The sequence below is a fragment of the Epinephelus lanceolatus genome, chromosome 13 (genome assembly GCF_041903045.1).
Source record: "Epinephelus lanceolatus isolate andai-2023 chromosome 13, ASM4190304v1, whole genome shotgun sequence".
In the NCBI taxonomy this organism is placed as follows: Eukaryota; Metazoa; Chordata; class Actinopteri; order Perciformes; family Serranidae; genus Epinephelus; species Epinephelus lanceolatus.
In genome coordinates, this window is record NC_135746.1 from 19,035,497 (window position 1) to 19,059,310 (window position 23,814).

General features: G+C 41.8%; 1 protein-coding gene across 5 annotated transcripts in view; it reads right to left on the bottom strand.

The window, feature by feature from the left end:
* Positions 1–23,814, bottom strand: part of syne1a (spectrin repeat containing, nuclear envelope 1a) — a 181,486-nt gene that overhangs the window by 64,772 nt on the left and 92,900 nt on the right. For all 5 annotated transcript variants that reach the window (XM_033649057.2, XM_078173825.1, XM_078173827.1 and 2 more), the window contains 18 exons: positions 23,014–23,157; positions 22,429–22,593; positions 21,908–22,225; positions 20,412–20,567; positions 17,587–17,757; positions 12,794–13,120; positions 12,292–12,444; positions 11,801–11,968; positions 9,696–9,872; positions 8,384–8,530; positions 7,941–8,066; positions 6,163–6,339; positions 5,744–6,009; positions 5,327–5,483; positions 4,821–5,219; positions 2,050–3,654; positions 420–757; positions 146–290 (listed from right to left, as the gene is read on the bottom strand). In XM_033649057.2, the coding sequence (XP_033504948.2) occupies positions 146–290; positions 420–757; positions 2,050–3,654; positions 4,821–5,219; positions 5,327–5,483; positions 5,744–6,009; positions 6,163–6,339; positions 7,941–8,066; positions 8,384–8,530; positions 9,696–9,872; positions 11,801–11,968; positions 12,292–12,444; positions 12,794–13,120; positions 17,587–17,757; positions 20,412–20,567; positions 21,908–22,225; positions 22,429–22,593; positions 23,014–23,157 (5,139 nt within the window). The remainder of the gene's footprint in view (positions 1–145; positions 291–419; positions 758–2,049; positions 3,655–4,820; positions 5,220–5,326; positions 5,484–5,743; positions 6,010–6,162; positions 6,340–7,940; positions 8,067–8,383; positions 8,531–9,695; positions 9,873–11,800; positions 11,969–12,291; positions 12,445–12,793; positions 13,121–17,586; positions 17,758–20,411; positions 20,568–21,907; positions 22,226–22,428; positions 22,594–23,013; positions 23,158–23,814) is intronic.

The window sequence follows — 23,814 nt, forward strand, 5'->3', positions numbered from 1 at the left end:
CATCTGCTGCCATGACAAGAACAAATGTTGGAATTTAATATAACAGCCACCTGGGACTGCACATGCAAGCTAGACGATTTATACAAACGTCAGATAATCTTTTTCTACAGTATCTCTTTTTTTAGACTGTACAAAAGTGTCCCACCTTGTATCTCTGACACTTTTCCTCTGCCTGCTGGATGCTGACAGCTTTAGCTGTAGTGAACATGGCCATCTTGCCCTCTGCGTCATTCATCTGTTCAACTAGCATCTCTTTCTCATGTTGGAAGGAGGTCCATAACGCTGCACAACTGAAAACATTATACAAATTACAGATTACTACTGAGGGGGATTTACTATTAAAATATGCATCATACAGCCTGCACATGCCAGCTGTGTATACATATATTACCTGGCTCCCCATTAACATTACTACACACCTCTGAAGCACATCTCTGTAAGTATCCAGGTTCTGTTTGACTTCTGTGTTTCTCAGCAACAGTGCCTCAACTTTTTTTCGAAGTTCGCCCATTGCTCCTGCTTCCATAAAATCTTCCAGCAAAGGATCCAAAGTCCTCAGCTCCTCTAAACCAGCTGTGAAGTTCTTTTCCTGGGCTGAAATGTCTTCCAGGTCCTGCGCACAATCTGTCTGGTTCTCTAGATCCACCCCCAAGCTGGCCCTCTGGAGCACAGCAGCAGCAGAGTCCAGACATTTCTGCATAGACTGCAGAGATAAGTGGTGCCTCTGGACCAGGGAAAGGGTTTGATCCACAGCCAGCTAGAAGACGCAGAAGGTGATTTCATTAACTTTTGGTGATTTCTACGTGAATTTCTCCACACAGATTAAGTTAGGAATGCATGCCTTTATCATTACAACAAGCATGATCCTGTCCTGTGTTGGGGTAAATACTCAAAAATAAATACGTATTATACATCACTCCTTAGTCTCACAAAAAGAAATCATTACTTTATTTAACGTTTATTACACTTCTAACTACATTACTGTACTGTAATGACATTGCCTAATACATATTGACATGGCAAGAAAAAGGCCTCACTGCGTGCCTCAGCGAATCAAGGTGGCACTGGCAGTAGGCTATAACTGCCTTAAAACAAAACTTCGATCAATATATAAAAAAATGTAAAAGAGACTGGCCTTCCTAACACTTCGTAGTACAAACATTAATTACATCAAATTATATATATATATAAACAAATAAAATGAAATATGGCCACTGAATTATGACAGACTAAAAAGGAAAACTAAACAGTGTCGCTGTTGTCGCCACGTTTTATGATTTATTTCTATCTGCCCATTATGCATAGACTGTAACTGAGGAACTTATTTAACGCAAATAACGATATTATTGTTGGATTAGTAACTGTACGTAAGCCACCTTCTGAATGTAATGTGATTACAGTAATGCATTCCTTTTTTACTCGTTAAACCCCAACACTGGTGCTGTCAGTAAAAATAGTAGACTACACTATGTCTGCACATGTATAAAATTGTCCTGTTCCAGAGCTTTCCTTCAAGTTTCAGTACATTGTACACCTCATTTTGGAATCCAGGTTTTTAAAAAGCTTTCTCTCAAAATGGCAAAGGTCAAAATTCTCCTCAGTGGGAAATCAAATGCCTATTATTTGCACATTTTCTCTGCAAAACTCTATTGATTTAAGATAGCTCTGCCATTTCATTGTAACTATTACTTATTATTCAACATAATAGAATCTTTGGGATATGGTACTTTAACACATTAAATCCCCACAACAGTTATACATTAATAATAACGTAAGTACTTATTCAAACTTCATGGAATCTCTTGAACTGTCCTTTAAATATTTCAGCTTCCCTGTGCCTATTAATATTGATGGTATGGGCAGACAGGAGATGGAAAAATAATATTTAGTAGGTTCCAGCCAATAAATGATGGAATAGATTCATGAGGAGTTCAGGATATTGACTATATCGGCTAAGGCGGTAATTGATCAGATTTATATCAATTAGAAACATAAAGCAATAGAAAATGTCTCCATGAGTGTTATTTCTGAATTATAATGTACACATACCTGTTTTTTGCTAATTCCTTGTTGTACTTCAGCTCCCAGCTTTGCCATCTCCTGTAGTTTCTCTTCTATGTGGGCAGGAACAGGTTTTTTTCTACTACAATACCTTTGCTTCTCTCTGCCCCCCAAAGCATCCCCTATCCTAAATCTACTTTTCACTTCCTCTTCCACGATCTTCAGTTTCCGCACTTCTTCATACACCCTCTCGATTTTGACCTCTGACAGGGCCAACGGCTCTTCCAATTTGACCTTGATAGTCCGCAGCCATTCCAACATTTTCACAGTCTCTTTTGTGAAATCTTCATTCTTTGTCACCTTCTTTTCATTTTCATCAACACAACATTTTACTTCACACCGTAAAGACTGCAATGATTCAAGCTGCAGTGTAGTTTCCTGAAAGGCAGCAGGATCAAACTTCAGGCCAAGGCCCTTAGTTTGTTGGTTACATTCTTCAACTTGAGAGCTCACACAGTCCAGACTCTCAAGCAGTAAATAAAGGCTTGTGATTCTATCCATGGCACCGATTTCTGCGTCTGACTTCAGTCTGACCAGTTTCTCTTTCACAGACTTAAACTCTGAGTCCAACTTGGCAGATACTCTGTTGTGTTCAACCAGTGTTTTCAAGCAATCATCCAAGTGCTTAATTTTCTGATCGTTTGTCTTTTTCAGCGTGTTGTGGAGATCGACCAGCTGCTGTGTCTCCTCCGCTCTGTATTGCTGACCCCTACTGAGAAACCCCTCATTTTTGCCATGCAGTTCTCTCACAGCAGGGCTAATATGGAATAAACTTTCATTAATACTTCTGTATTCATTAATTAGACGAGCAAGCTCCTCATCTCTAATACTGATAGTCTGCTTCTCCAGATTGTCAAACTGCTCCTGAAGCTCCTCCAGTGCATTACGAGTGATATCAAAGAAAGTGCTGAACTCTTTTCGCTCTAAGATTATTTGTTGGACTCTGTCTTTTTTCTCTTTGGCTAGAGCTAGGATGGCGTTGTACTGCTGAGGCAGGGCATTGAGCCTCTCATCTAGGTAGCAATGATCAATCTCGTTCAGAGTGGGGAGGATCTCCTGCCCTATTCTTTGGACAATGAGAAGAAGGTTCTCGTACTCTGAAGCTTGTTCTAGGACATTCTGAAAATTAGACAATTGTGTTTGCAACTCCGAGCTATCGTCAATGTTGCTTAGATTGATCTCAGGGAAGGTGATGGTGTCTGCTCGTCTCAACCAGTGGCAAGTCTTATCCAGGTCAACCTGGAAGTACTTCCTGGAGGTCAAGGCTTTCTCTAAGTCTGTGAGACGCTGTGTCGTCCTCTGGAGGGCGGTTTCAAACACTGACTGCAGATTCTCCAGTCTGGCCAGTGTTTCTGCTCTTTCTTTGTCACTGGCATCTCTCTCTAGCTCTCGCCCTTGTACCCAGAGAGATGCCAGCTCTCTCTGGTATGCTCGTAAACCACTCTGGACACCCCGACAAGCAGCAACCTGTTTGGCTAGGTCCTCAGGGAGAAGTGCTATGTGGTCATCTATCAAAGCCCTCCTCTCCTGTTGCTGTACCCAAGACAGTGCTCTCCCCAGGCCTTGAAGGAACTGTGTTCTCTCTGTAAAGGCCTTGAAAGGAAGAACAGACATTTATTTTCTAATGAAGGTTTAACAGCTTAAAAAGATGTAGCTTTTTTTACAAACCAGAAACCATGGATTACCAGAACCATCTGGAATCATGGACCATTATGAAGCTCGAGCCAATGATGTAAGAAGACGAAAAAGGACTAAATCATAGTGCACAACTCAAATGAGCTGATGGGTTCATATTTCACTGGAGTTGCACTATGTATAAATTTCATGTGACAAATAAAGAATGATGATGATAGCAACCAAATGGCAACCCACAGGGCTGAAAAAATGGAGCCAATGCAGAAGTGCCAAAAACTTGCAGTCCCGCCATTGGCCACTTCAGGCTGGCTCCAAAAGTGAGTCAATCCTCATGGACCCCCATGTTAAAATGCCAGACTTTATAGCAGAAATAAACATGTTTGAGTCTACTACAAAGATGGTTTTGATCTTTCAATATAGCTCACCCATTTAGTTTTTAGTAAAGCTTAAAGTTATGCATAATCAGTGGTGTGGCTGGTTTAATGACAGGTAGGTGACATCTGTTTACATGTCGCTACTACAACGACAACATTGGTTACTTAACATAAGCAAGGCGTAACCCCAGATTCACAGATAATACAGTAGGTGTAGCTGTAGCTATTTCATTGTGTTTTCAGTTCATGAAAGCTAATTGTATTTACATTTATTTATTTACATTTTACATTTTGGTCGCCTAGAAATGATGTATAAAAATTGGTTGTACTAAAAGACCCTCGAAGGAGTTGGGTGTTCAGCTTTTCTGGTAACTACATTTTGTTATAATGATTTTAAGCCATTTTCAATAGTAAAATTTAGCATTAGTATTATCACAGCTAACCTTAAATGCAATGTTCTAACCAAGCTAGCAGCTAGTGTTAGGGCTAGTTCCACCCTCTCTTTCAAATGGTCACTTCTTCAAAATACTAAACTAGCTTCAAAACGGGAGTCAACAAACCAATAGGTGATGTTACAGTGGCTACGTTCATTATTGTATGCAGTCTATGGTAACAACATGTGGTTATCTGACAGTCAGTTTTTTGGATCACCTGGTTTCTTGTTACCACCAGACTATCAGAAGAAAGTTAGGTCCTTTAGGACATCATTAAAATTCTACTTGCATCCAATACAAAAATCCAGCTGTTTACCTTGCTGAGGTACTTCCTCCTTTGGGCTACCCGAGCCCCCAGAGTCTCCACTTCAGTCTGGGCTTGTTCAACGAGCTCCTGCAGGAATCTCTTCTCACTCAGCCCCAGTCTGGAAGCCACAGCCTGTGCCTCGCTCACTGCCTGACCCAGCAGCTGCTGACGGGCCTCCAGCTCCACACACACACTCAGGTGGTCAAACAAGAAACTCTGGGCCAGATCAGGGGGTGGGCTGGTTTTCAGCGCAGAGGTAAAAGCAGGCCGTTGCTCCTCCACCCACTCCCGGGCATCCCTCAGCTGGGTTTCAACACGAGCAAGATCCTCTAGTGTCTGTGCAGAGTCCTGGATCTTCTGTTGAATAAGGGTTTCAAGCTGAGCCCAGCGCTGCTCTAGATGACCAACCTAGTGAAAAGCAGAACACCATATAAAACTAGACCCAATACTTATGTGCTATATCAAAGGTTTCCCACTTAAGTTGCAGCTGAAGAACTACGAGAATGGAGCTCTACCTGTTGCTTGACCAGCTCCTTGTCTAGCAGGCTAAGTCGAGGGAGGATAGCTTGTTTCTGGTCTCTGAGGTCTTCTAGGGTTGCTCTTTGCTCCTCTAGGTCACTGGAGAGCTTCCTCAAAGCCTCTAGATGCTCACTTGTACTCTCTGTGTCAGCCCTGGGTACACACAGGTGCAGGATGAAGAAAATCAGGTCTATACAGTAGTATAGTAATAAAAGATATACAGTAATTGTATTGGCTGAAATAAAGAGAGAGCAATGATAGTAACACCAGAGGAAATTAGTGTATCTATAGTAAATACTGTATATAGAGCCTTGTCAATAACTTAGTACATTTTTTTTGGAAATTAATGTTCACTATGTGTAAAATTTTACACAAAAATGAAACATCACAGCCTCCACAGAAAAGCTTGATACCTGGCGAGGTAGTCCCATTCCCTGGAAACTTGGTGGAAGAGTTCCTCCACAGCAACAACAATCTCCTGGTACTCCCCGCTTCGCTGCATGTCCTCCCCCCGCTGAGACTCCAGCTCCTCTGCCCGCTGGCCCAGGTCCATCCAGCTTCTCCTCAGTCTTCTTATCTCCTCCAGGGCAGGAGAGACCTGTCCATCTGTCAGCCTACCAACAGCTTCATTTAAATGGGTTACCTCAGACTGTCTCTCCCTAATCTGCAGAAGGAATTCCTGTAACAAAGATAATGGATTTTCACTGTCACACTGAACTTGAGTTTGAGTCTAACTACTTGTACAAATTTTACAACAAAACAGTGTTGTTGTAGGATAAAATAATAAAACAAAAAAACACTGATCATTGATCATTAGCATACAAACACAGACCTGTGCTTTGTCCAGCTGGTTCTGTGCAATCTTGGGCTCCAGCTCCGCAGGTCTTCTGATGAGGTTCTGAAGTTGCTGCTCTGTCTCTCTCAGCTGAACCTCCAGATCTGCCTTCTGCTCCTCAACGTCCCTCCAGCTGTCTGCGACCTCCTCACAGAGCAGCATACGCTCTTCAATCTAGACACAAAATCAATTCATTCATCAAGTATTGTGTTAAACAATATATTCATTTTTTTTAAATTTAGGCTTGTCACAATAATAATCTCAAACCTTTTCATTTAAAATTATAGTTGGTAATCCTGTTCAGAAACACTTCTTGTTATACTGGGTGAAATGGTCTTTCCATCCTGAGTGCAGTCAATACATAATGTGTTCAGAAAAAGGAATAAAAAAAAATCAGACCTCTGTGGCAGCTGCAGGCCTGTAAAAACTCTGACCAATCCCTGCCATTCGGTGCGAATGGAAAGAATCAATCAGATGCCTTCATGTCTCGTCCTGCCCGAGCCCCCCTCCGTCCCTCCCTCCCTCCTCCCTGTGTACACTCATCACGTGTCATCGTTGCTGGAAATATTCAGCACACTCCTCAGCAGAAATACCGAGTTAGCAGGAGTTTGCTGAACAATGGCAGAGAAAATGCAGTCAAAAGTACCACTTCCAGTGTTACTAGTAACGGCTTGCCCCGCTAAACAGGCTGAGAAAAGAAAGTCAGAGGCAGAAAAGGCTGGGACGAAAAAGGCTTTGGATAAAGTGAGAGGACAAAACAGACGTCAACATCTGTGCAACTTTTGAACGGTGGAGACAACTGAGGGAGCTGAAGGGCCTGAAAAGTGATGCTGAGGTTGCTGTCTTTCTGTTGGACAGGTAATTATTTGTTTGCTTCAGGGGGATTTGTTATTTTACTCGGCTCTCCTCTGCCCTGCTGACTTCTACTGCAGTGCAGGATGCGCGTTCAAGTTTGTGGGGCCGTGGCTTTGGACGGAGCACTGACGGGAGGGGGAGGAGGGGGAGGAGGGGGTGGAGCTGAGAGGAGGTGCCGCTTTCAAATCTTGCTAGCTCTCTAACATTACCAACTATAGCTTTAAATAAATGTCTGTTAAGTCATTATCTATCGTCGAATAAGGTAACATAATGATGATCAAGCCTATAGCCCACTGATAGAAAGAGTTGTAATAATTATATATTTGCAGAATGATAAACCGAGTGTGACAGTTTGCAGGAAAATGCTGTATTAGTCAAATGCTAATGCAAACCAAATGTTTCCTACCTTTGCAGCTTCACATTAAAAGCATTCAACTAGCAAAACACAGGCTGACTTTTATTTTGAAACTGTCAGGAAATGCAATGTGTTTTTCATTGAGCTTAGCAGTTTGCACTATAGTTCAGTCCTTTTTGGGTTCTGTTGTGAGCAGACCAGTATGAAATATTGCAGGGAGTAATAAAACAACAAGGAGCAGCCACAGTGAGCTGTTAAATGAAGCGCTGTAGGCGACAGGCTGCACACCTCCAACTTAGCGAGGTAACCAACTCCTTTCACTACCCTGCTATCCATAGACTCATGTCATGTGCAGCATGTAATCAGATCACAGTTGCTCACAGAATGATGGGAAAAGGCCAATCATTGCCCGACTTCTTTATTAAAATGACAATGGTTTGATTTGCTGCTCCCAGAACTCTGTGCCCTGTAGTATTAAGCCGCATTTGCTGTTACTACAGTAACTACAGGTGTCACCAAATCAACCGGGACTTAAATCGAGATTGCCACTTTAAAGCCAACTGACCTGCAATTTGACCTGCTGGATAGCTGCTGCCGTCCCTCTGACCCTCGGCTCGGACAGGTCACATGCTGAACACACAAGCTGGAGGTAAGTGCTGGCCTGTTCCTGTAGAGCACGCTCCTGCTTCACCTGCCAAAAAAGGAGCATGTTAATGATTCTATGGTTTTATTGACCGATCAGTGATCATATTTCTTTAGGACAATCTGCATATTACAATTGCTTTGCCTGCATTTTGCTTCCCAAACCAAAAACATACAATAAATTAAACTGCCCATGAAACTGCTATATGACAACCATGCATATTAATACTATTAACTCAGATATTCAAAATTTCAAGGGGCAACACTACATTTAAAAGGGATCAAAGCGAGCAACTTATCAGTCATGATGTTCTTGCAAAATACCAAACTCCTTGATTTTTTAGGAGTGGGCAGTGGCTTTCTGACCTGCTGTAGAGCCTCCTCCAGGCTGAGAGGAGGATGTGCAGGAGGCTCTGGTTCCTCTGAGACAGAGGTCAACCAGGTCTGGCACTGCTTCAGTGTGTCTTGGAGACTCACATGTCTCTGCAACTCATGGTCCAGACTCTGATACACCTGTGAGACACGAGCAGATAGTGATGAACGTCTGGAATTGAACAAACACAAAAAATGTCCACTAACAAAATTAAAGCAGACACATGCAATAAGACGCATATACAGTGGAACAAACTGTAAACGCTGTAGGTTAAGACTGCCTGGCTGCCAAGCTTTGAAGCAAGTATAGCATGGCCAAACAAAAAGAAACATTAAATGATAAAACCCGAACAAGTAGGCAGTTATGCGGTGTTGTATTTGACAGGTGTTGAATGTGGAGGCGTCCATGCCCTCCAGGGGAGAGTGAAACAGCAAGGTCTGATTGACAGTGTTAATATGAGAGCCCGAAAGAGAGAAAGAAGGGGGGCACATTTTGGCAAACCGCCCAGTGTATTTGGCAAAGGCTAGAAGGTTGGCATGGTGGCAAGTGGCAGGCAGGATATTAGAGCTGTGTTGTGCTGGGACACAGTTGGCAGCCATCGTAACACTGGAGGCGCAGTTGTAGAGAAGCCAGCAGCGTAGTGGTAAAGTGTGGCTGGATCACACAATGCCAGATTGGATGTGCAAGTGCTGGTGGAGGTGGTGTCTTGGGAGGTGAGCTATGATGACAGAGTAGAGGTTGCCAAAATGACAGAGTGGGCCTGGATTAGAGGGCTCGCCAGATCTACTGAATAGTGGTGTGTGACCATTTTTGGCTCAGGCATGAAAAAGTAGAGTTGACAGGGGATATGCAGAGATTAATATGGGGAGATTGAGTTAGTGATTTTGGCTGGTGGGGTCTGTCTGAGCATGGCTGCTGTTGAGCTCTACTTTGGCAGCCTTAATTGGTGGTGCCCTCTACACTGGCAGTGAAGGGCTGTCTTGAGAGATGGGTTTAAGTGTCAGGATGGGTTAGGATTAAGAGGATGCCGAGGCCGTTGGAATATTAATAGCACTGATATGTAGAACGTGTGTGTCTGTGCCTGTATGTGTGGTCACATCCATGGATGCATGTGCGAAATGTGCATGCATCCAATCCACTGATATATCTTACATTATAAATGTGTGAGAACCATTTCACTACTTTAAACACAGAATACATCTCAGCTTCCCATCCTTCTCTCCTCCTCCTCCTCCTCCTCCTCCACCTCTGCCTCCTCCTTCGCATGCCCTCCTTCCCTCTTTCCATCTCCTCCTCCTCACTCACTCTCTGTGCTGTGCTACAGATGGCAGAGTAGCTGTCTCTGGTGCCTTGCTGGTGAGCCTGGACCTGCTGTCTCAGCCTGCTCTGCACACGGTCACTGCAGCCTTGTACCAGGTGGTCTCCTCGCTCCTTCAAGCCTGCCAAGCGATCCTCAAATCCTGCTATTTCCTCCATGATGGCCTGTGGAGGACAAAGTAGCAGTGTAGGATCATGTTAGAGAGAGTCTCAAGTGGACATGAATTACAGAGTCTGTCTACTCGTCAATGACATGGGAGGTCAAAGCAGACTGATACCACACAGTGAGGTCTCACAGCATTACACAGGCCTGAATGGATGAACTTGAAAGAAGATTATTAAGGATTATGGGTTAAATCGTTAGGTTAACCAACATAATTTTCCAGAAGAGCATTATGTCACACTTTTGCTTTAAGTCACTGATTTTACCACGTGTGGTTGTAATTAAGTACAGTCATGTAAAACTGAGAAAATTATGCTAAAACTTAGGCACTGATAACATTATTAAAGTCAGAAGAAGAACTCATACCAGTAGTTAATAACTTACAACAATATTGTATTATTCAAGCTCTCCAGGATTGGTGGTATAGTAATATTTATTGAGCAAAACCATAACAGCTGAGGTGAAATCATGCAGTCACCGAAACATACACAGGTACTTTTTATTAAATGTAAAAGGTGCTCATTCATTGTAATGACGCCAACAGTTAGACAGCACTTCAATCCAATAGTTCAGCAAATACAGACCTGGGGAGTAACGAGTTACAAGTACATGTAAAAAATTGTTTTTTTAAGGAGTGATTACTTGTCATGTACTTCTCATGTAACCCACTTTTGACTTCATTGCATTTGCCATTTATACTTTCAGTACAACTGATTAGTTTAGATTAATTACAGATTAATCCAGTGTTTTTTTTAAACTTTCTGTGACCAAGGCACACCAAAGTTCAAGCCAAAATCTCAAGGCAAACATATTTATGTATGTGTATGTGTGTATTTATATATGTCCACAAAAGACTTTCTAACGTGTTATCACTCTTATTGTGACATAAATGTCTGTTTTTATTTACTGATATCAAATAACAGTTGACAACCAAGTATAACTCATTAAACAAAATGATTCAAGAATTCATTTGAAACTTTTTAAAATGACATCAAAGCACTAATAACACATCTATTTATACAGGAAATAATGTAAGATAATGTGATGTGTCACATACTTATAATTTCCATGTGCGATCAGCAACAAATGGGTTCCTGTGAAGGTTTTTTAAATTAAATTATAATTAACCACATGTTCTAGGTAGAGTTTGCCTCTTTATCAGGAAATGAGTGTGTACAATATACTGATACAGTCAATTACAAATTCAGTCATAATGTTTTGTATAGGCCCAGCTGAATATTGCAATAATAATATGTGGTTTTCACAAAATCCCCACAGCACACCTGAAGTGGCATCACGGCAAACCAGTGTGCTGCAGCACACCATTTGAAAACCACTGGATTAATCAATGGGTGAGTTTGTAAATCCAATCTGACGCCCTACACAAAAATAAGAGCACTGTTTTTTCAATAAATAGGGAGTTCTATTTCTATATGAATTACAGACTGTTAGTTGAAGTACATTCTCTGTGCTAAGTGCTCTGCTACTCCGAGAGTGTGGTGCTGTAAATAAATCAGTGGCACTAAGCTATATCCAACAGCCCACCAAATTTATGAACAGTCCAGTTTGTGCCAGAGTTTGCTTATAATTTAACTCAAATAACATTTTCTTTTTCCTAAAAGGAAAAAGAAAATTACTGTACTTTGAGTAATTTTTTAACCAGGTACTTATTTTACTTTTACTTGAATCATTTTTCATTGGAGTAATTGTACTTTCACTTACGTATTAATTTAATCAGTACTCTACCCACCACTAAGCAAATGCTAAGTAGCTGAAGTCTGAGTATTTGGAGAGTCCTTCAGGATGAAAGTTTGCCAAAGTGAGCACTTTTGCTCCCTAATCAAGGCTCACTGCTTGAGCTGTATCATATGCTACAAACTCTGTGAACAACACCAAAAAAAAAAAAAAATCAAGAAATGTGATTGGTCACCTTGTGTCTGGCCAGCTGTTGAGTGGCTGCCTCCAGGCTGCCACCCACAGTTGGATCAGGAGTCACCATCCTGCTGGACATCTGGAGCAGCCAGCGCTCCACTTCCTGGAGCTCGTTGTGGTAAGCTTCCTGTTCTTTCACCTGGCCTTCCAGATTCTCCACATGGGCCTGGACCACATAATGCACACAATGTGAGCCAACACACACAATCAAATTATACTGATTACAAACAGCATGTGCAACAAATCATTACAACCACCTTCCTGAAGCAAAGTTACATGCCTCCTATCTATATCAGATTTATTCTAAAGACTAAAAAAAATCCTTCTTAAACCCGTCTTGTTTGTATTACCCAAGCGTTACGTATGTAATCAATAGGTGTATTAAGGGATCATATTCCTTGCCGCAAATCCATCTGCCAAGTCTCCTGCAAGGAAAGATTATTCACTTTTTCCTTTCAAAAGTAGTGTCATCTGAGCACAGATTCTCACCGTGGCTGTATGACAGAGTTCAGTGTAGTCCCTTTGCATTCTGTTCATTTTGTCTCTGATGGAGGGGTAGTGGACGGAGGCTAGCAGAGCGTCTCCTTTCTCCACCACTGACCTGATGGATCCATCATGGGACTGAACCATCTGCAGCAGAGCCTGGAGACACAATAAGCCAACATGCATCATCAGTATCCTCTAGTATAAAGTAGGGACATCTTCTACTATAGTGTCAATCATTTCCAAGAGCACACCATAGGCATCTGTCAGTATAAAAAGCAATGGTATACTCTGGAAAATGATCAGCAGTTATGGAAAGTATATTCAGTTTTAAAGTTAATGGACTAAGATATGCAAGGACACTCATGTGGTCCATTAAGATAATAATATTCAGTAAGGTCTTGCTGCCATCCGCCAGTGCAAATTTACATATTGTACTCATGTTTTCAATTCAAATACAGTACATTCAGAGAGAAAAGATTGAGAAATTACATAGTTGCTGCTATACCTTATGTTTAGCCAGCAGTGCTCTCCGTTGATACAGTTCAGCCTTGGGCTCCACAGGGGAGCTGAGCACAGCCCTGGTCTCCACCAGCCACTGGGCCTGAGCCTTATATCGGTCCTGGAACTCCTTAGCTAGCAGTGAGGCCCGCTGTAGAAAGCTGTGCTCCTGTCTCAGCCCACCTGCAAGCTCCTCCAACTGGGCAAGACGAGCCTCTACCTCCGCTCCCAAACTCTCAGCTCCAGCCTCGTCCAGGAAGCCCGCCGCCTGCTCTGCCCGCTCCCTCAGCGATTTCAGGAAACTGTGACCGTGTTGGAGCTCAGACTGGAGAGTCTGGGTGACAGAGAGAGCAGAAATACAACTCAGCATTGGTGCTACTACGGTGTCACCATTACTTTATGCTGAATGACCTTCAACTGGGGCATTTTACACCGAGTTAAAGAAAAATATTGCCCCACTGGTCTGGTGTACCAAAACTGTAGCATTTACTATATCCTTTAGGTTGAGGGAATCCTTCGATCATAGTTTCAATGACTTTGAGGTTAACATTCAAACATAGTATCAGTGATTTCTTTCTCCTTCACCTCCAGTGCTGCCCAGACCAGCCTGGCAGTGTGTTTGAAAGGCTTTGAACCCATCAGGTAGGCTGACACCTGCACGGTGAGATGTGGAGAAGACTTGGAGGTCACGTTGTGGAGAAACCACAGCGAATAATATGAAAGGAGGACCCAATTATAAGGACCCTTAACAGGCAGCAGTAGCTGCGGGGGTTTCCAGGGCAACCACAACACACCACACACACAGAGACCTCCACTCGATGGGACGCCATCTAGCTTTCATCATCAGTCTATTATTGCTTGAGTGGAGAGTAGCTTCACACTGCAACAACCCCAGACCTCCAGCTACTGCTGATAATATAATATAACAAGACCTGAGTCTGTATGCACACGTTCACGTTTGCAGCTCCAGGCCCGTTCATCATTTCAGCCTCAAGGCCGATATCCCTGTCTTCTGACCTTGGTAGGAGACACTCAGTGTATCCCAATTCCATACAATTCTGTATAAAACAAAGAAAACAAAGAAGTCCGCGGCAATAGCCATCTGCAGTAGATTAAATTCCGTATGACTCATTATCTCCACTTTACATTGAAACATCTGCTCTCATCTCGTACCTGAAATCACATATGCTGCTTAGTGACACTACTGGCTGTCCACATGTTGCATCAAACTTGCAAGATTAGCATTTTATAAACACTTCTCCAGAATCTAATTTGTTCCAAATTGTGCATTTACATCCAGGACTGAGAAGCAATTCAAATACACAAAGGATATTTATTCTAACATGAAAAAAAAATGTTCACAGTCCATTTCAGCATGTAGCTGTTCCAGCTAGGACAAAATAATAATTCAGTGGTCTTTCACAGCTTGGTTTCACAAACTGTCTTGATGAAATTAGCCACTGATGAAGGCTGGAAACCTGCTTAGTCTTATATCACTGAGCAGCACTAATGCTTTGATACAGTAGTAGACAGTACATTCTGGTGAACATTACACATGAGGTCTTGAACACAGCGTGCCCTTTATGCTGTAAACTGTCTTGAGGCATGTCAGCCCCAATTATCCATGTCAAGTGTCTCGTGCACTCGCTGTAAATGACTCTGTTTCTTATTCTGCATCAGCTCCATTATCTACTGTAATAAATTTACTGTGGCGCTGACAACCATGTTCATCAGTTAAATTATCTTGTAACAGAGGTAAGACATTACTATGGTGACCTGGTGAGCAGCAGTTAGCTCTACTGTCATAGTCTCTCTGCTTTAAATGTACAGTATGCACTGCAGCACAGAGACATTATGGTGTATCTGCACAGGCAGAAATGTTGTTATAATGGTTAGGCCAAAACTAAAAGATAACGTTCATACATATACCTACAAAAAGTAATGGATCACAATTAGTATAACCCACTTAATCATGAGCCAGTATTTCCTGTATTACCCAAGTAATTGGGAAGGCTGTGGTCACCAAGGCACTGGTGGGATTAAAGACGGAAGTAGTATACAGACCAAAAGTCTGCATAGAGAGGTAGGTGGTGGATGGGTAAAACAACATTGGACTTTCCCCCAGGAGACTGGTGTTCGCACCATGTGAAACCAAGTGAACTTTTAGCAATTTTAAAGTACGTTATCATCATGTTTCTTTTCCTAAATCTAACCTATAGTATGTCACTTTACTTGCCTAAGCCTGAAGATGCCCAACCATGTTTCTTTTCCTAAACTTAACCTATATAACTTAAGTTAAGTACATAATGTCATTCCTGAGGCGCTAATTCGTTGGACATTATACAAGCTATTGTGTGTGCATTTTTGTAAGATATCACATGACCGTTTTGTTAGAATATGTTAAGATAACTGACTTTCTTTTTTTTTATTCTAGTGCTATTTGTAATGCCAAATAACGAATAAGAAATTCAAACATGGACCTGTTAACTTCTATCGTCAAGAGAAAAACCCAGACTGTGTGCATCAGACGGCACAGGGACTTGGGGAAAAAATGCCCTTGAACATTTATGAAATGCCAGTGAAATTAAAAACATGGAAGGGGAAGGCAGCGGGGGGGGGGGGGGGGGCTAATTAGGAGAGGGAGAAACACTTTTTTATATTTTGCATTTTGCCCTGTATACAATTTTTGTATGAGCAAGCAAGTAGAGGATGCTTTCCGGAGCACCTTACCAGAGAAATTATTGTAAAAATATGACAAGTAATATGTTCTAAAAAATGAAAGAATTGGCAAAAGTCAGGTAAAATGTAAAATATAATGAATTTTATTATTTAAAGGTTCCATATTGTGCTCCTTTTCAGGTTCTTACTTGCATTTGGGGTTTCTATTAGAACATGTTTACATGCTTTAATGTTCAAAAAATACTAGTCTTATCATACTGCCTGCCTGAATACACCTGTATTCACCCTATGTCTGAAATGCTTCATTTTAGCACCTGTCTTTCTAAGCTCCCCTCCTAAAAAGCCCAGTCTGCTATAACTGGACAGTGATTCTGGGTCTATCTTGGTGCCTCTGCACCGTCATTAAAGCTAGGGAATGACTGTAATGGCGCTGTCGTAGCAGTTTCTACCATTATATTGTATAGCTGTGACATCACAACTTCACTGACGTCCTGACCACTCGTTTAAAGGTAGTTTTTGAATAAGGACTGTGTGCTATTTTTAAAATGAACAGAGCGTTTTGATACTTTCACATTATTTATATAGCACCTACACCTGCTTTATAATAGAAAAAAACATACAAACTTGACTTTTTACACTGAAGGACCTTTAAAAACACAAAACTGCCTAATTTATGGGGAAAAGTCATGCTCTCTGAAAACTATATGTCTTACGATGGTACATTAAACTTTCATTTTTGAGCTCTTAATGAAGTTACAGCACATTTTTAGCTAACAGGGACCATTACTGCTGTGTGACTCATACTTTTACAGTTATAACTCAGAATTCAATGAAGTCTAAATCCAACTAATGGCCCTTGACACAGCTATTGACTACTGGTCTTTGTGTCAATGCATAATCATCCCAGCTCACTGAAAACTAGCAGTAGCTCTCACTGTAGCTCTCACTACGGGAGGATGAGTAAGTGATGGAGCACTCGCGTATTATCTGCAGTGCTGGAAGGACACATGTGGTGACAGCATGTCCTCAGTCCCTATGCAGAGACAGAGCATCGATCCCAGACAGGGATTACTGCAAAGCCCACACCAGATGATGTATTGTAAATGTCTACGTGTGTGTCTGTAAATGTGTTTATGGATGTGTGTGTGTGAGGAGGACAAAGAGAGAGGAGATGTAGTGATACATAAGGAAAGGTGGTGGAAAAAATGTGTGAAATCACAGAGGATTCATGGGTAAGAGAGTTTGCTGCAGCTTGTTAGCTAGTACTCTGGATAGGTTTTGTGATATGAAGCGAGTGTTAGAAGAGAAAAATGTGTGTGTGTGTGTGTGTGTGTGTGTGTGTGTGTGTGTGTGTGTGTGTGTGAATGTGTGTGTGATGTGAAGCGATAAGGGCACTGCATCAATTACAGTGTCTGTGCCAGCAGGCTCCTGACACCGGCGCTTCTTCATCCTCTACTTCACAGTGGGAGGTCTCTCCCTGCTACCACGCTTCCTCTAAAGCGGCACCCGCATTGTCTTCATAAAGAGCTGATCGATACACACGTACTCATCCAATCCTCTACACACTCGATATGAACTATGCCAAGCAAACGATGGTGGTTATTTTCTTTTTAGTGCAGTCTGTGTGATGGAGCAGGGCTACTTCCCTCCAATGCCCATTTGACAAAAAGTGCACGAAGACAAACTGTTGCCATTATACCAAATCAGTGAGTTGATAGAGCACAGTCCAAATATTTTAGGTACACTGAATGCTTTGGAAGCTTCATGCATATTTTACTGGTCGAGCATACTGTAGCTGCCAAAGAAATCTGTAGACTTGATGTTTCTAACAGGTACCGTATGTTGCTTGGCAGAAAACAAGATTGCACAAGGACATTTTTGCTGGCTTAGATATTGGACTAATATGAGTTTGTGCTCAAATTCTCCACTACAAACAGGAGTCTTGCTAACTCATCAGTTTGCCATGGTAATACCCCACGTCTGGGCTGATTTATTGCAACCTGTTCAGGGAGGTGTATTAAGCTCGGCACTGCACCTTGTATCATAATGCCTCACTGACTGTGACTGTGAAACCATCTAACCACACGGGTACAGTACAGATTTAGATAAATAAATCAATACCTCTACTTTTTTCGTCTTCCTCTCCATGGCGACGCGGTCCAGAGGTTCAGAACTGTCAGTTAAAGCTGTGAAGCTTTCCTGAGTGGAACTGAGCCAGTCCGTGAAGGACATGCAAAGGTTTTCAGCCTCTTCGATGCTCTTCAGCTCCTCCTGAAGCTGCTTGATAGTGTCCTGAAAAATAAAAGGATGAGAAGTCAGAAGTTAAGTTTAAGAGAATATACACTGTTTTTAAAGTATGACACCAGTGCAAAGTGTTTTATAGTTACTGTACACTGCTGACTTATCTCGCATAGCCAGTCGTATCTTGAACCATGTCAGCACTAGAGAAAGGTCTGGCTGAACCCACCATAATTTCACATTAAGGAATAAAAACACTCTGGGTTGTTCCTAATTCTTTAAACTGATCACAACTGTCTTGGGCTGTGCTAAGCCCATAAAGGAGTGATGGTACCCTTGCAAAATAGTGTTGGGAGAGAACTTGTTTAGATGAAACATTTGCACATGGAGATGCAAACACTGGAATTAAAATGGCTATGTCCCCACAAAAGAAAACACCACATTAAATATTAAAAAAAAAAAAATGTGTAGGTTGCCACTTTGGAGGTGACTGTGTAGATAGCTTTGGCTATAATGGGACTAGCTTCACATAGCGATGGGGATTTTAAAATAGGCAGCCAAGACAGGCTTTCTGACTTTTTTATTTCAACTTAGGAATTAACTGGATATTAGTGCTACACCACCCTTTTCACATTATATCTAATAGTTCAAGCAAAAAGGTGAATAACCTTCACTTCAACAACTGCTGCCATTTTGTTTTGGAGGTTAGAGTTGTTGGTAAACTTTGATTGACTGTGTTTGGTCAGGGGAAAATTCAGGAAACACGGTCTGTATCTCTTTCTTTTATGCTGTGAGATGTGCCTCAGCTGTCTTACTTTGGCCACCAAGGACCAAAAGCTCTCTGATCAACCATCAAAACAGAAAATATCCGTTTCTCCGCTGCTCATTCATCTGCTGAATGTCAATAGCTTCACTACAAGGTGAAGAGGGCTTTTATGTTTTTTTGACGCATTATCCACTTGACTGAGATTTTGAGTCAATAACACCATGAGGATGGAGAGGGTTTCTTGCAGGTTTGACACATTATTCACTCAACTTGCAAATCCTGTGGTGAGAAGCCCCAATTAACAGAAAGTGCTGAGTGAACACCTTTTCTGACTAGACAGAGGTAACAGCTTCCCACCTCAAGCCCATATGGCCCCCACTTCACACAGTATAATTACAGGCATCCTTGGTATAAGAGGGATGTCATGTGTCTGCATACGTACAGTATGTAGTGGCATGACTGTAAGTTTATTCATGCTTGAGTCAATTTTGAGTAGGGGAAGGAAGGGGCGTGGGTATAATGGAGACAGAGGAACAAAGTGAGGGAGTGAGGGTGAGACACACACGCACACAAAAACTCAGATGTGTTACTGAAGGTGTAAAAATCAATGTAGCGCAGGCAAAGCTTTTCCACTCCTGGTGCCGGGTGTGAGATTGCCTTCTGTAGCGTTTAATTACAGCCTTAGCCCCAGACCAGAGGAGCCCCATTGATTTTCCTTTAGTCCCCCCCAGAGGAGCAGACAAATAGAGAGGCTGGATCTGAGTATACAGAGCAACACAAGCTGGGCTCACAGGCATAACTCTCAAAGCTACTTCAATGGGGTGTTACAGAAACAAAGTCCAAACTCTCACTGGAGAAAATTCCATGGTGAGAGATAACCATGTGTGAGAAGCCCACTGCGGGTAGAGACCCCAACGGCAATACACACAGCTTCACATATTCTTTATCCATCATCGAAACAGTATAACACAAAAGGGACTAATCCTATACCCAGCACCATTAAGGCTTATGTTTAACTATTCTTAACTCATAATGACAGGTAGGAATTTTCCAGAAAATCTTGTGATTGGACAGGAATCAGAGTATTGTAGTGTGTCCGGACTTCCTGACCACCAGAGGCATTTTTTAAACCCTAATATACAGTCATAATAAAAATAGTAGGGGTGGGTGAAAATTATATTAATAATTAATTATTTAAATTATGAATATTCCAAGGACAAATTTAACTTTAGGTAGCTGGTTAGAATAATAACATCAATTGCTTTTTCAGTCCACTAGATAAAATTTGCTGCAATAAAAATGACTGAAGTAAGATGAACAGACTGAAAACTTTTGGGGACGTAATTTGCTGTTGAAAAATGGTAAAAAATTGCAATATTGTGTAATAAATGCTATTGCAAGGGTCAGCATATCCCAACTCATTTACAATCACAGTAATATTGTATCAGGACTCAAGTATCATCATAATATCGTATCGTGGGTTCTCTGGTGATTCATGGTGACCCTAAAAAATAGTATTGTTCTGCATGGATACCATATAGGTTATCTATAAGAACTGATGACACAGGTCACAGTGACTTCCACATGCTGTACTTCTTCCAGGAAATCAAGTCATTGCGGAAGCCGTAAGACGACAAGATGGAGGAGCTTACAACATTGGTGTCCAAGTACCCAGAGTTGTGCAGTGCTAGCAATTTAATTTAATTTAATTTAAGATAACTGGGCCTGTAATAACATTTTCCTACCAAACTTTCCAATGACTGTAAATTGTCCAAATATGTAGAAATCTTTATAGTCTGCACCTTATGATGATAAGGTGCTTTAGTAGATAAAGCGAGTCTTTGTCTGCCGACAAAAAGTTCTGTTTTTAAAAAGTGGAAGCATCTGTGAACCTCAACAGACTAATAATATATGAATCGATGAACAGGAGAGAGTGCCTGACCTGTATGTTGAGCAGCAGGGAATGGTAGCGGGCCGTGAGCTGGGTGGCAGTAACACTGACACGACTACTGATGTAGGTTTCCTCCAGAACCTGCTGGGCCAGAGAGGAGAGGCCATCGACTTCTCCCTGCCGTGCAAGCACTGCCTCGAGACACCCCTGTTCAGAGGGGACACAGGGAAATGAATAATTAGCATCATGCTGGTGAAACCCAGTCAAAAATATTCATGACTTAAATGTAAATGAAGTTTTTTTTTAATGAAATAAAAGGGCAAACAGGGGTGAAAAGGAAAACAAGAGATAACAGATCACATTTCAAACAAGATAAGGAGGCCAAGGGGTCTGTGTGTGTGTGTGTGTGTGTGTGTGTGTGTATGCCTCTAAATGCAGGGAAGGAAAATACTGAGACTGTCTGACATCCTGACACTGGCAGGAAGCGTGCTCTAAAGGGAGGAGGCCCAGTCGGGAAATATTCTGTCCCCTGCTGTTTTCCTTAAATGCATGTTTTGAATGAAGTGTATGCATAGGAAGGAAAAGTGATTTATTACAGTGCATGGCCCTGTGATGCTTCATTTTATTTTGGATGGCAAAAGGTTGTTATTGGCTTGGATAATTTTTGGCTACATTTTGAGTGAGTAAATTGGCAGAGTTAATTTTGAAGGATTTATTTAGCTCTAAACTACTTAGGGCCTAAAATTAGTGTTGAGAAAATGTTATTGTTTGTTTGTTATTGTTGTTGTTTTGAGTTAAAGTAACTATGTGGTCGACAGTACAACCAGGTGTTAGTGTTGACTGAAGTTATTTGTTACTGTATGCGCATACCAGTAATAGAGAAAATAATATATACAGAAAATAATACAGGAGAGGATAGAATAAGGGATATATAATCAGCTCTCTTCAAAGCCAACAGACCCCACTGACAATTCACCTCATTTTAGCTCGCTGAACACAGAATTGCTGGTCTACCACTGCCTCAATCGTTTAGTTAGTTAGCGTTATTGTGTGACTTTGGTGGCTTTGAAGAAAGCACAGATAATGGCTATAGTCCGAAGGGGCTGTCTGATAGCAAGGTAAGGGGATTAAATATTCTAAATATAGTGTACACTTAAACCAACATAGATTTTTGGTGTATTAGCTCCCTAAAATAGATTTTGTAGATGTCCAAAGCAGTACATTGCTTAGCTTCCATGCCAGTATTACACTGAATCCTTTGATCTGTCAAAATTCGTGAACCAGCACCTAAACCCTAACCACTCAACAACTCACAAAGTCTGATTTTTGAGGGATTTTTCAAGTAAAAGATTTCTGTGTTACGCCAGTACTCCTTTCTGCTTCTCTAAATTTGGGGCGCACTGACCACCATCTACTGTAGGGCAGATAATACTGTACACTGACTATGGATAAGTATCTCTTACAACTCCACTTTAAAAATTCCCATAACTATCCCTTAAAGAGCCCATATCTTATATAGACTTAAAAGCTCTTTCCCTGTCTCTGACCTTAAGTTTCTTCAGCTGTGTCTCCTTGGTGCCTCTGTCTGACCGCCGATGACGTCTGACGTTTGCCACCTTCTCCATCTCCTCCAGCCACTGGGCCAGACTCAGGAACCTTTGGCCCATCTGCCTCAGTCTGGTCAGTGTGGAGCTCAACTGGGTCTGAGTCTCCTCCAGACGGCCCTGGTAGGCCCCCCACTCCCGCTGAGCAGTGTCCAGCGCTCTGTCTTCAATCTGAGGTATACCCCAGGGGATCACTCTCTCTCTGCTGGTCAGCACAGAGGAGAGCAAAGACTGGCCATTTGAGCAGCGTTCCTGCAGGAGCTGTAAGGGAAATAAAAAGTGAAGAAAAAGACACAGTGTGATTGAAGAGTTTAAAGTGGTTCATTAACCAAAAGGCAGGCAGTCAAAGGCTTTGTTAGAAAATTCTGTTTGAACTTTGCTGTCAGTTGTGTGTACGAGAGTGTACAGTGATTACACTCCTTGCTCATGATAATTACATTATGCACAACACTACACAGTGTTACCTGTAGCTGTTGCAGTGTCTTCTCCAGTGTATCCACGTTTCCCTCTGGATGGGACAATGATGCCAAAGAGGCCTGTTCCTGCTCCAGCCAGTCCTCAAACACATGTAACCCCCTTTGATATTCCTGATGGACCAGCACCAGCCCTTTGGCCTTACTGACTGCATTCTGCAAGACAACAGGTTGGAGACATTACTAGAAACAAGGGGTGTAACCACTCAATATAACAGGGGCACTGGACAGTGAAATTTTGTTATAAAAAATACTATCACCTGACTACTGACTTCAATTGTTTGAGTCTGAACTACATGTTTACGTCATATCTGAGCAACAAAGGTGTATGTAATGTATTCTGAAGCTGCACATAAAGTCTTTAAGTCTGTAAAAAAGAAAGTGAAACGTGCAATGAATTTAAAATGTGTTACTTAAATGTTCAACATGCAGGTCACACTCTCCAACAATTTGTGGGAATATAATTGAGAAACAACATGTAGTGGGTGTTCAGAGAAATATTCTCAAAAGTCATTTATTATTCAAATGGCTGCAGAAGAAAAAACTGAAACCCTATGTTGTGTGTTCTCTAGGTACCTTGGCCTTTTCTTTGAGGGCGTTATATCTACACTGCAGCTGCTGCACCTCCTGCTGGGTAGTGTAGTGTTCAGCCATGTTGGACCCCTTTGTGGCAATGGTCTCCAGAGGACTGCTGTGACTCAGTACTTCTTCATAGAGAAGCTGGAATGAAATAAGAGCACATGCACACACTCAGTGTAGTACATCTAACTCAACTGGGAGGCTCTGGGGTATAAATGTGTATAAAAAGAAAAGTGTAGCATAGGTGCAGGAGTAGCGCATTTAAATTTAAAAAAAAGGTAATATTTCATCTGTCGTGACTCAGCCAGAAATCAGGTTCACGGACGAGGAAATATATTTAAGTAACATTAACATTACATTAGGTCATGTTTATTCATGTTAATTCACATTGTCATTTCATTCTAAGAAAATAGCAGCAACTAAGGTAACATTAACTTGCTACCTTACATGGACACATGGAGCTTCAGCTAGTGCCCTGTGGCAACTCTGATTCAGCAAGCCAAACAAAGCCACCATGGGTTTGATCTGGACCTCTCTGACCCACTGCTAGATCACTAAACTTTCTGTTGCTGCCATTACACAGGTTAGACCCAGTGCTGCTGCTGGCACGCTAGCGTTGGGGCTTGCACTGGCTAAATTTGAGTTGCTACAGCCGAGCTGCTGCCCACTCATCTCCCAGTGAAGTAGACTCCTAGGTGTGGAGTGAAGCAGGGGGACCATGTGGCGTTCTAATATTAGTTAGCTAGCTTATCTCATTTAGCTTCACAGCTGTTTTCTTGTGATAGTTAAAAAAAAAAA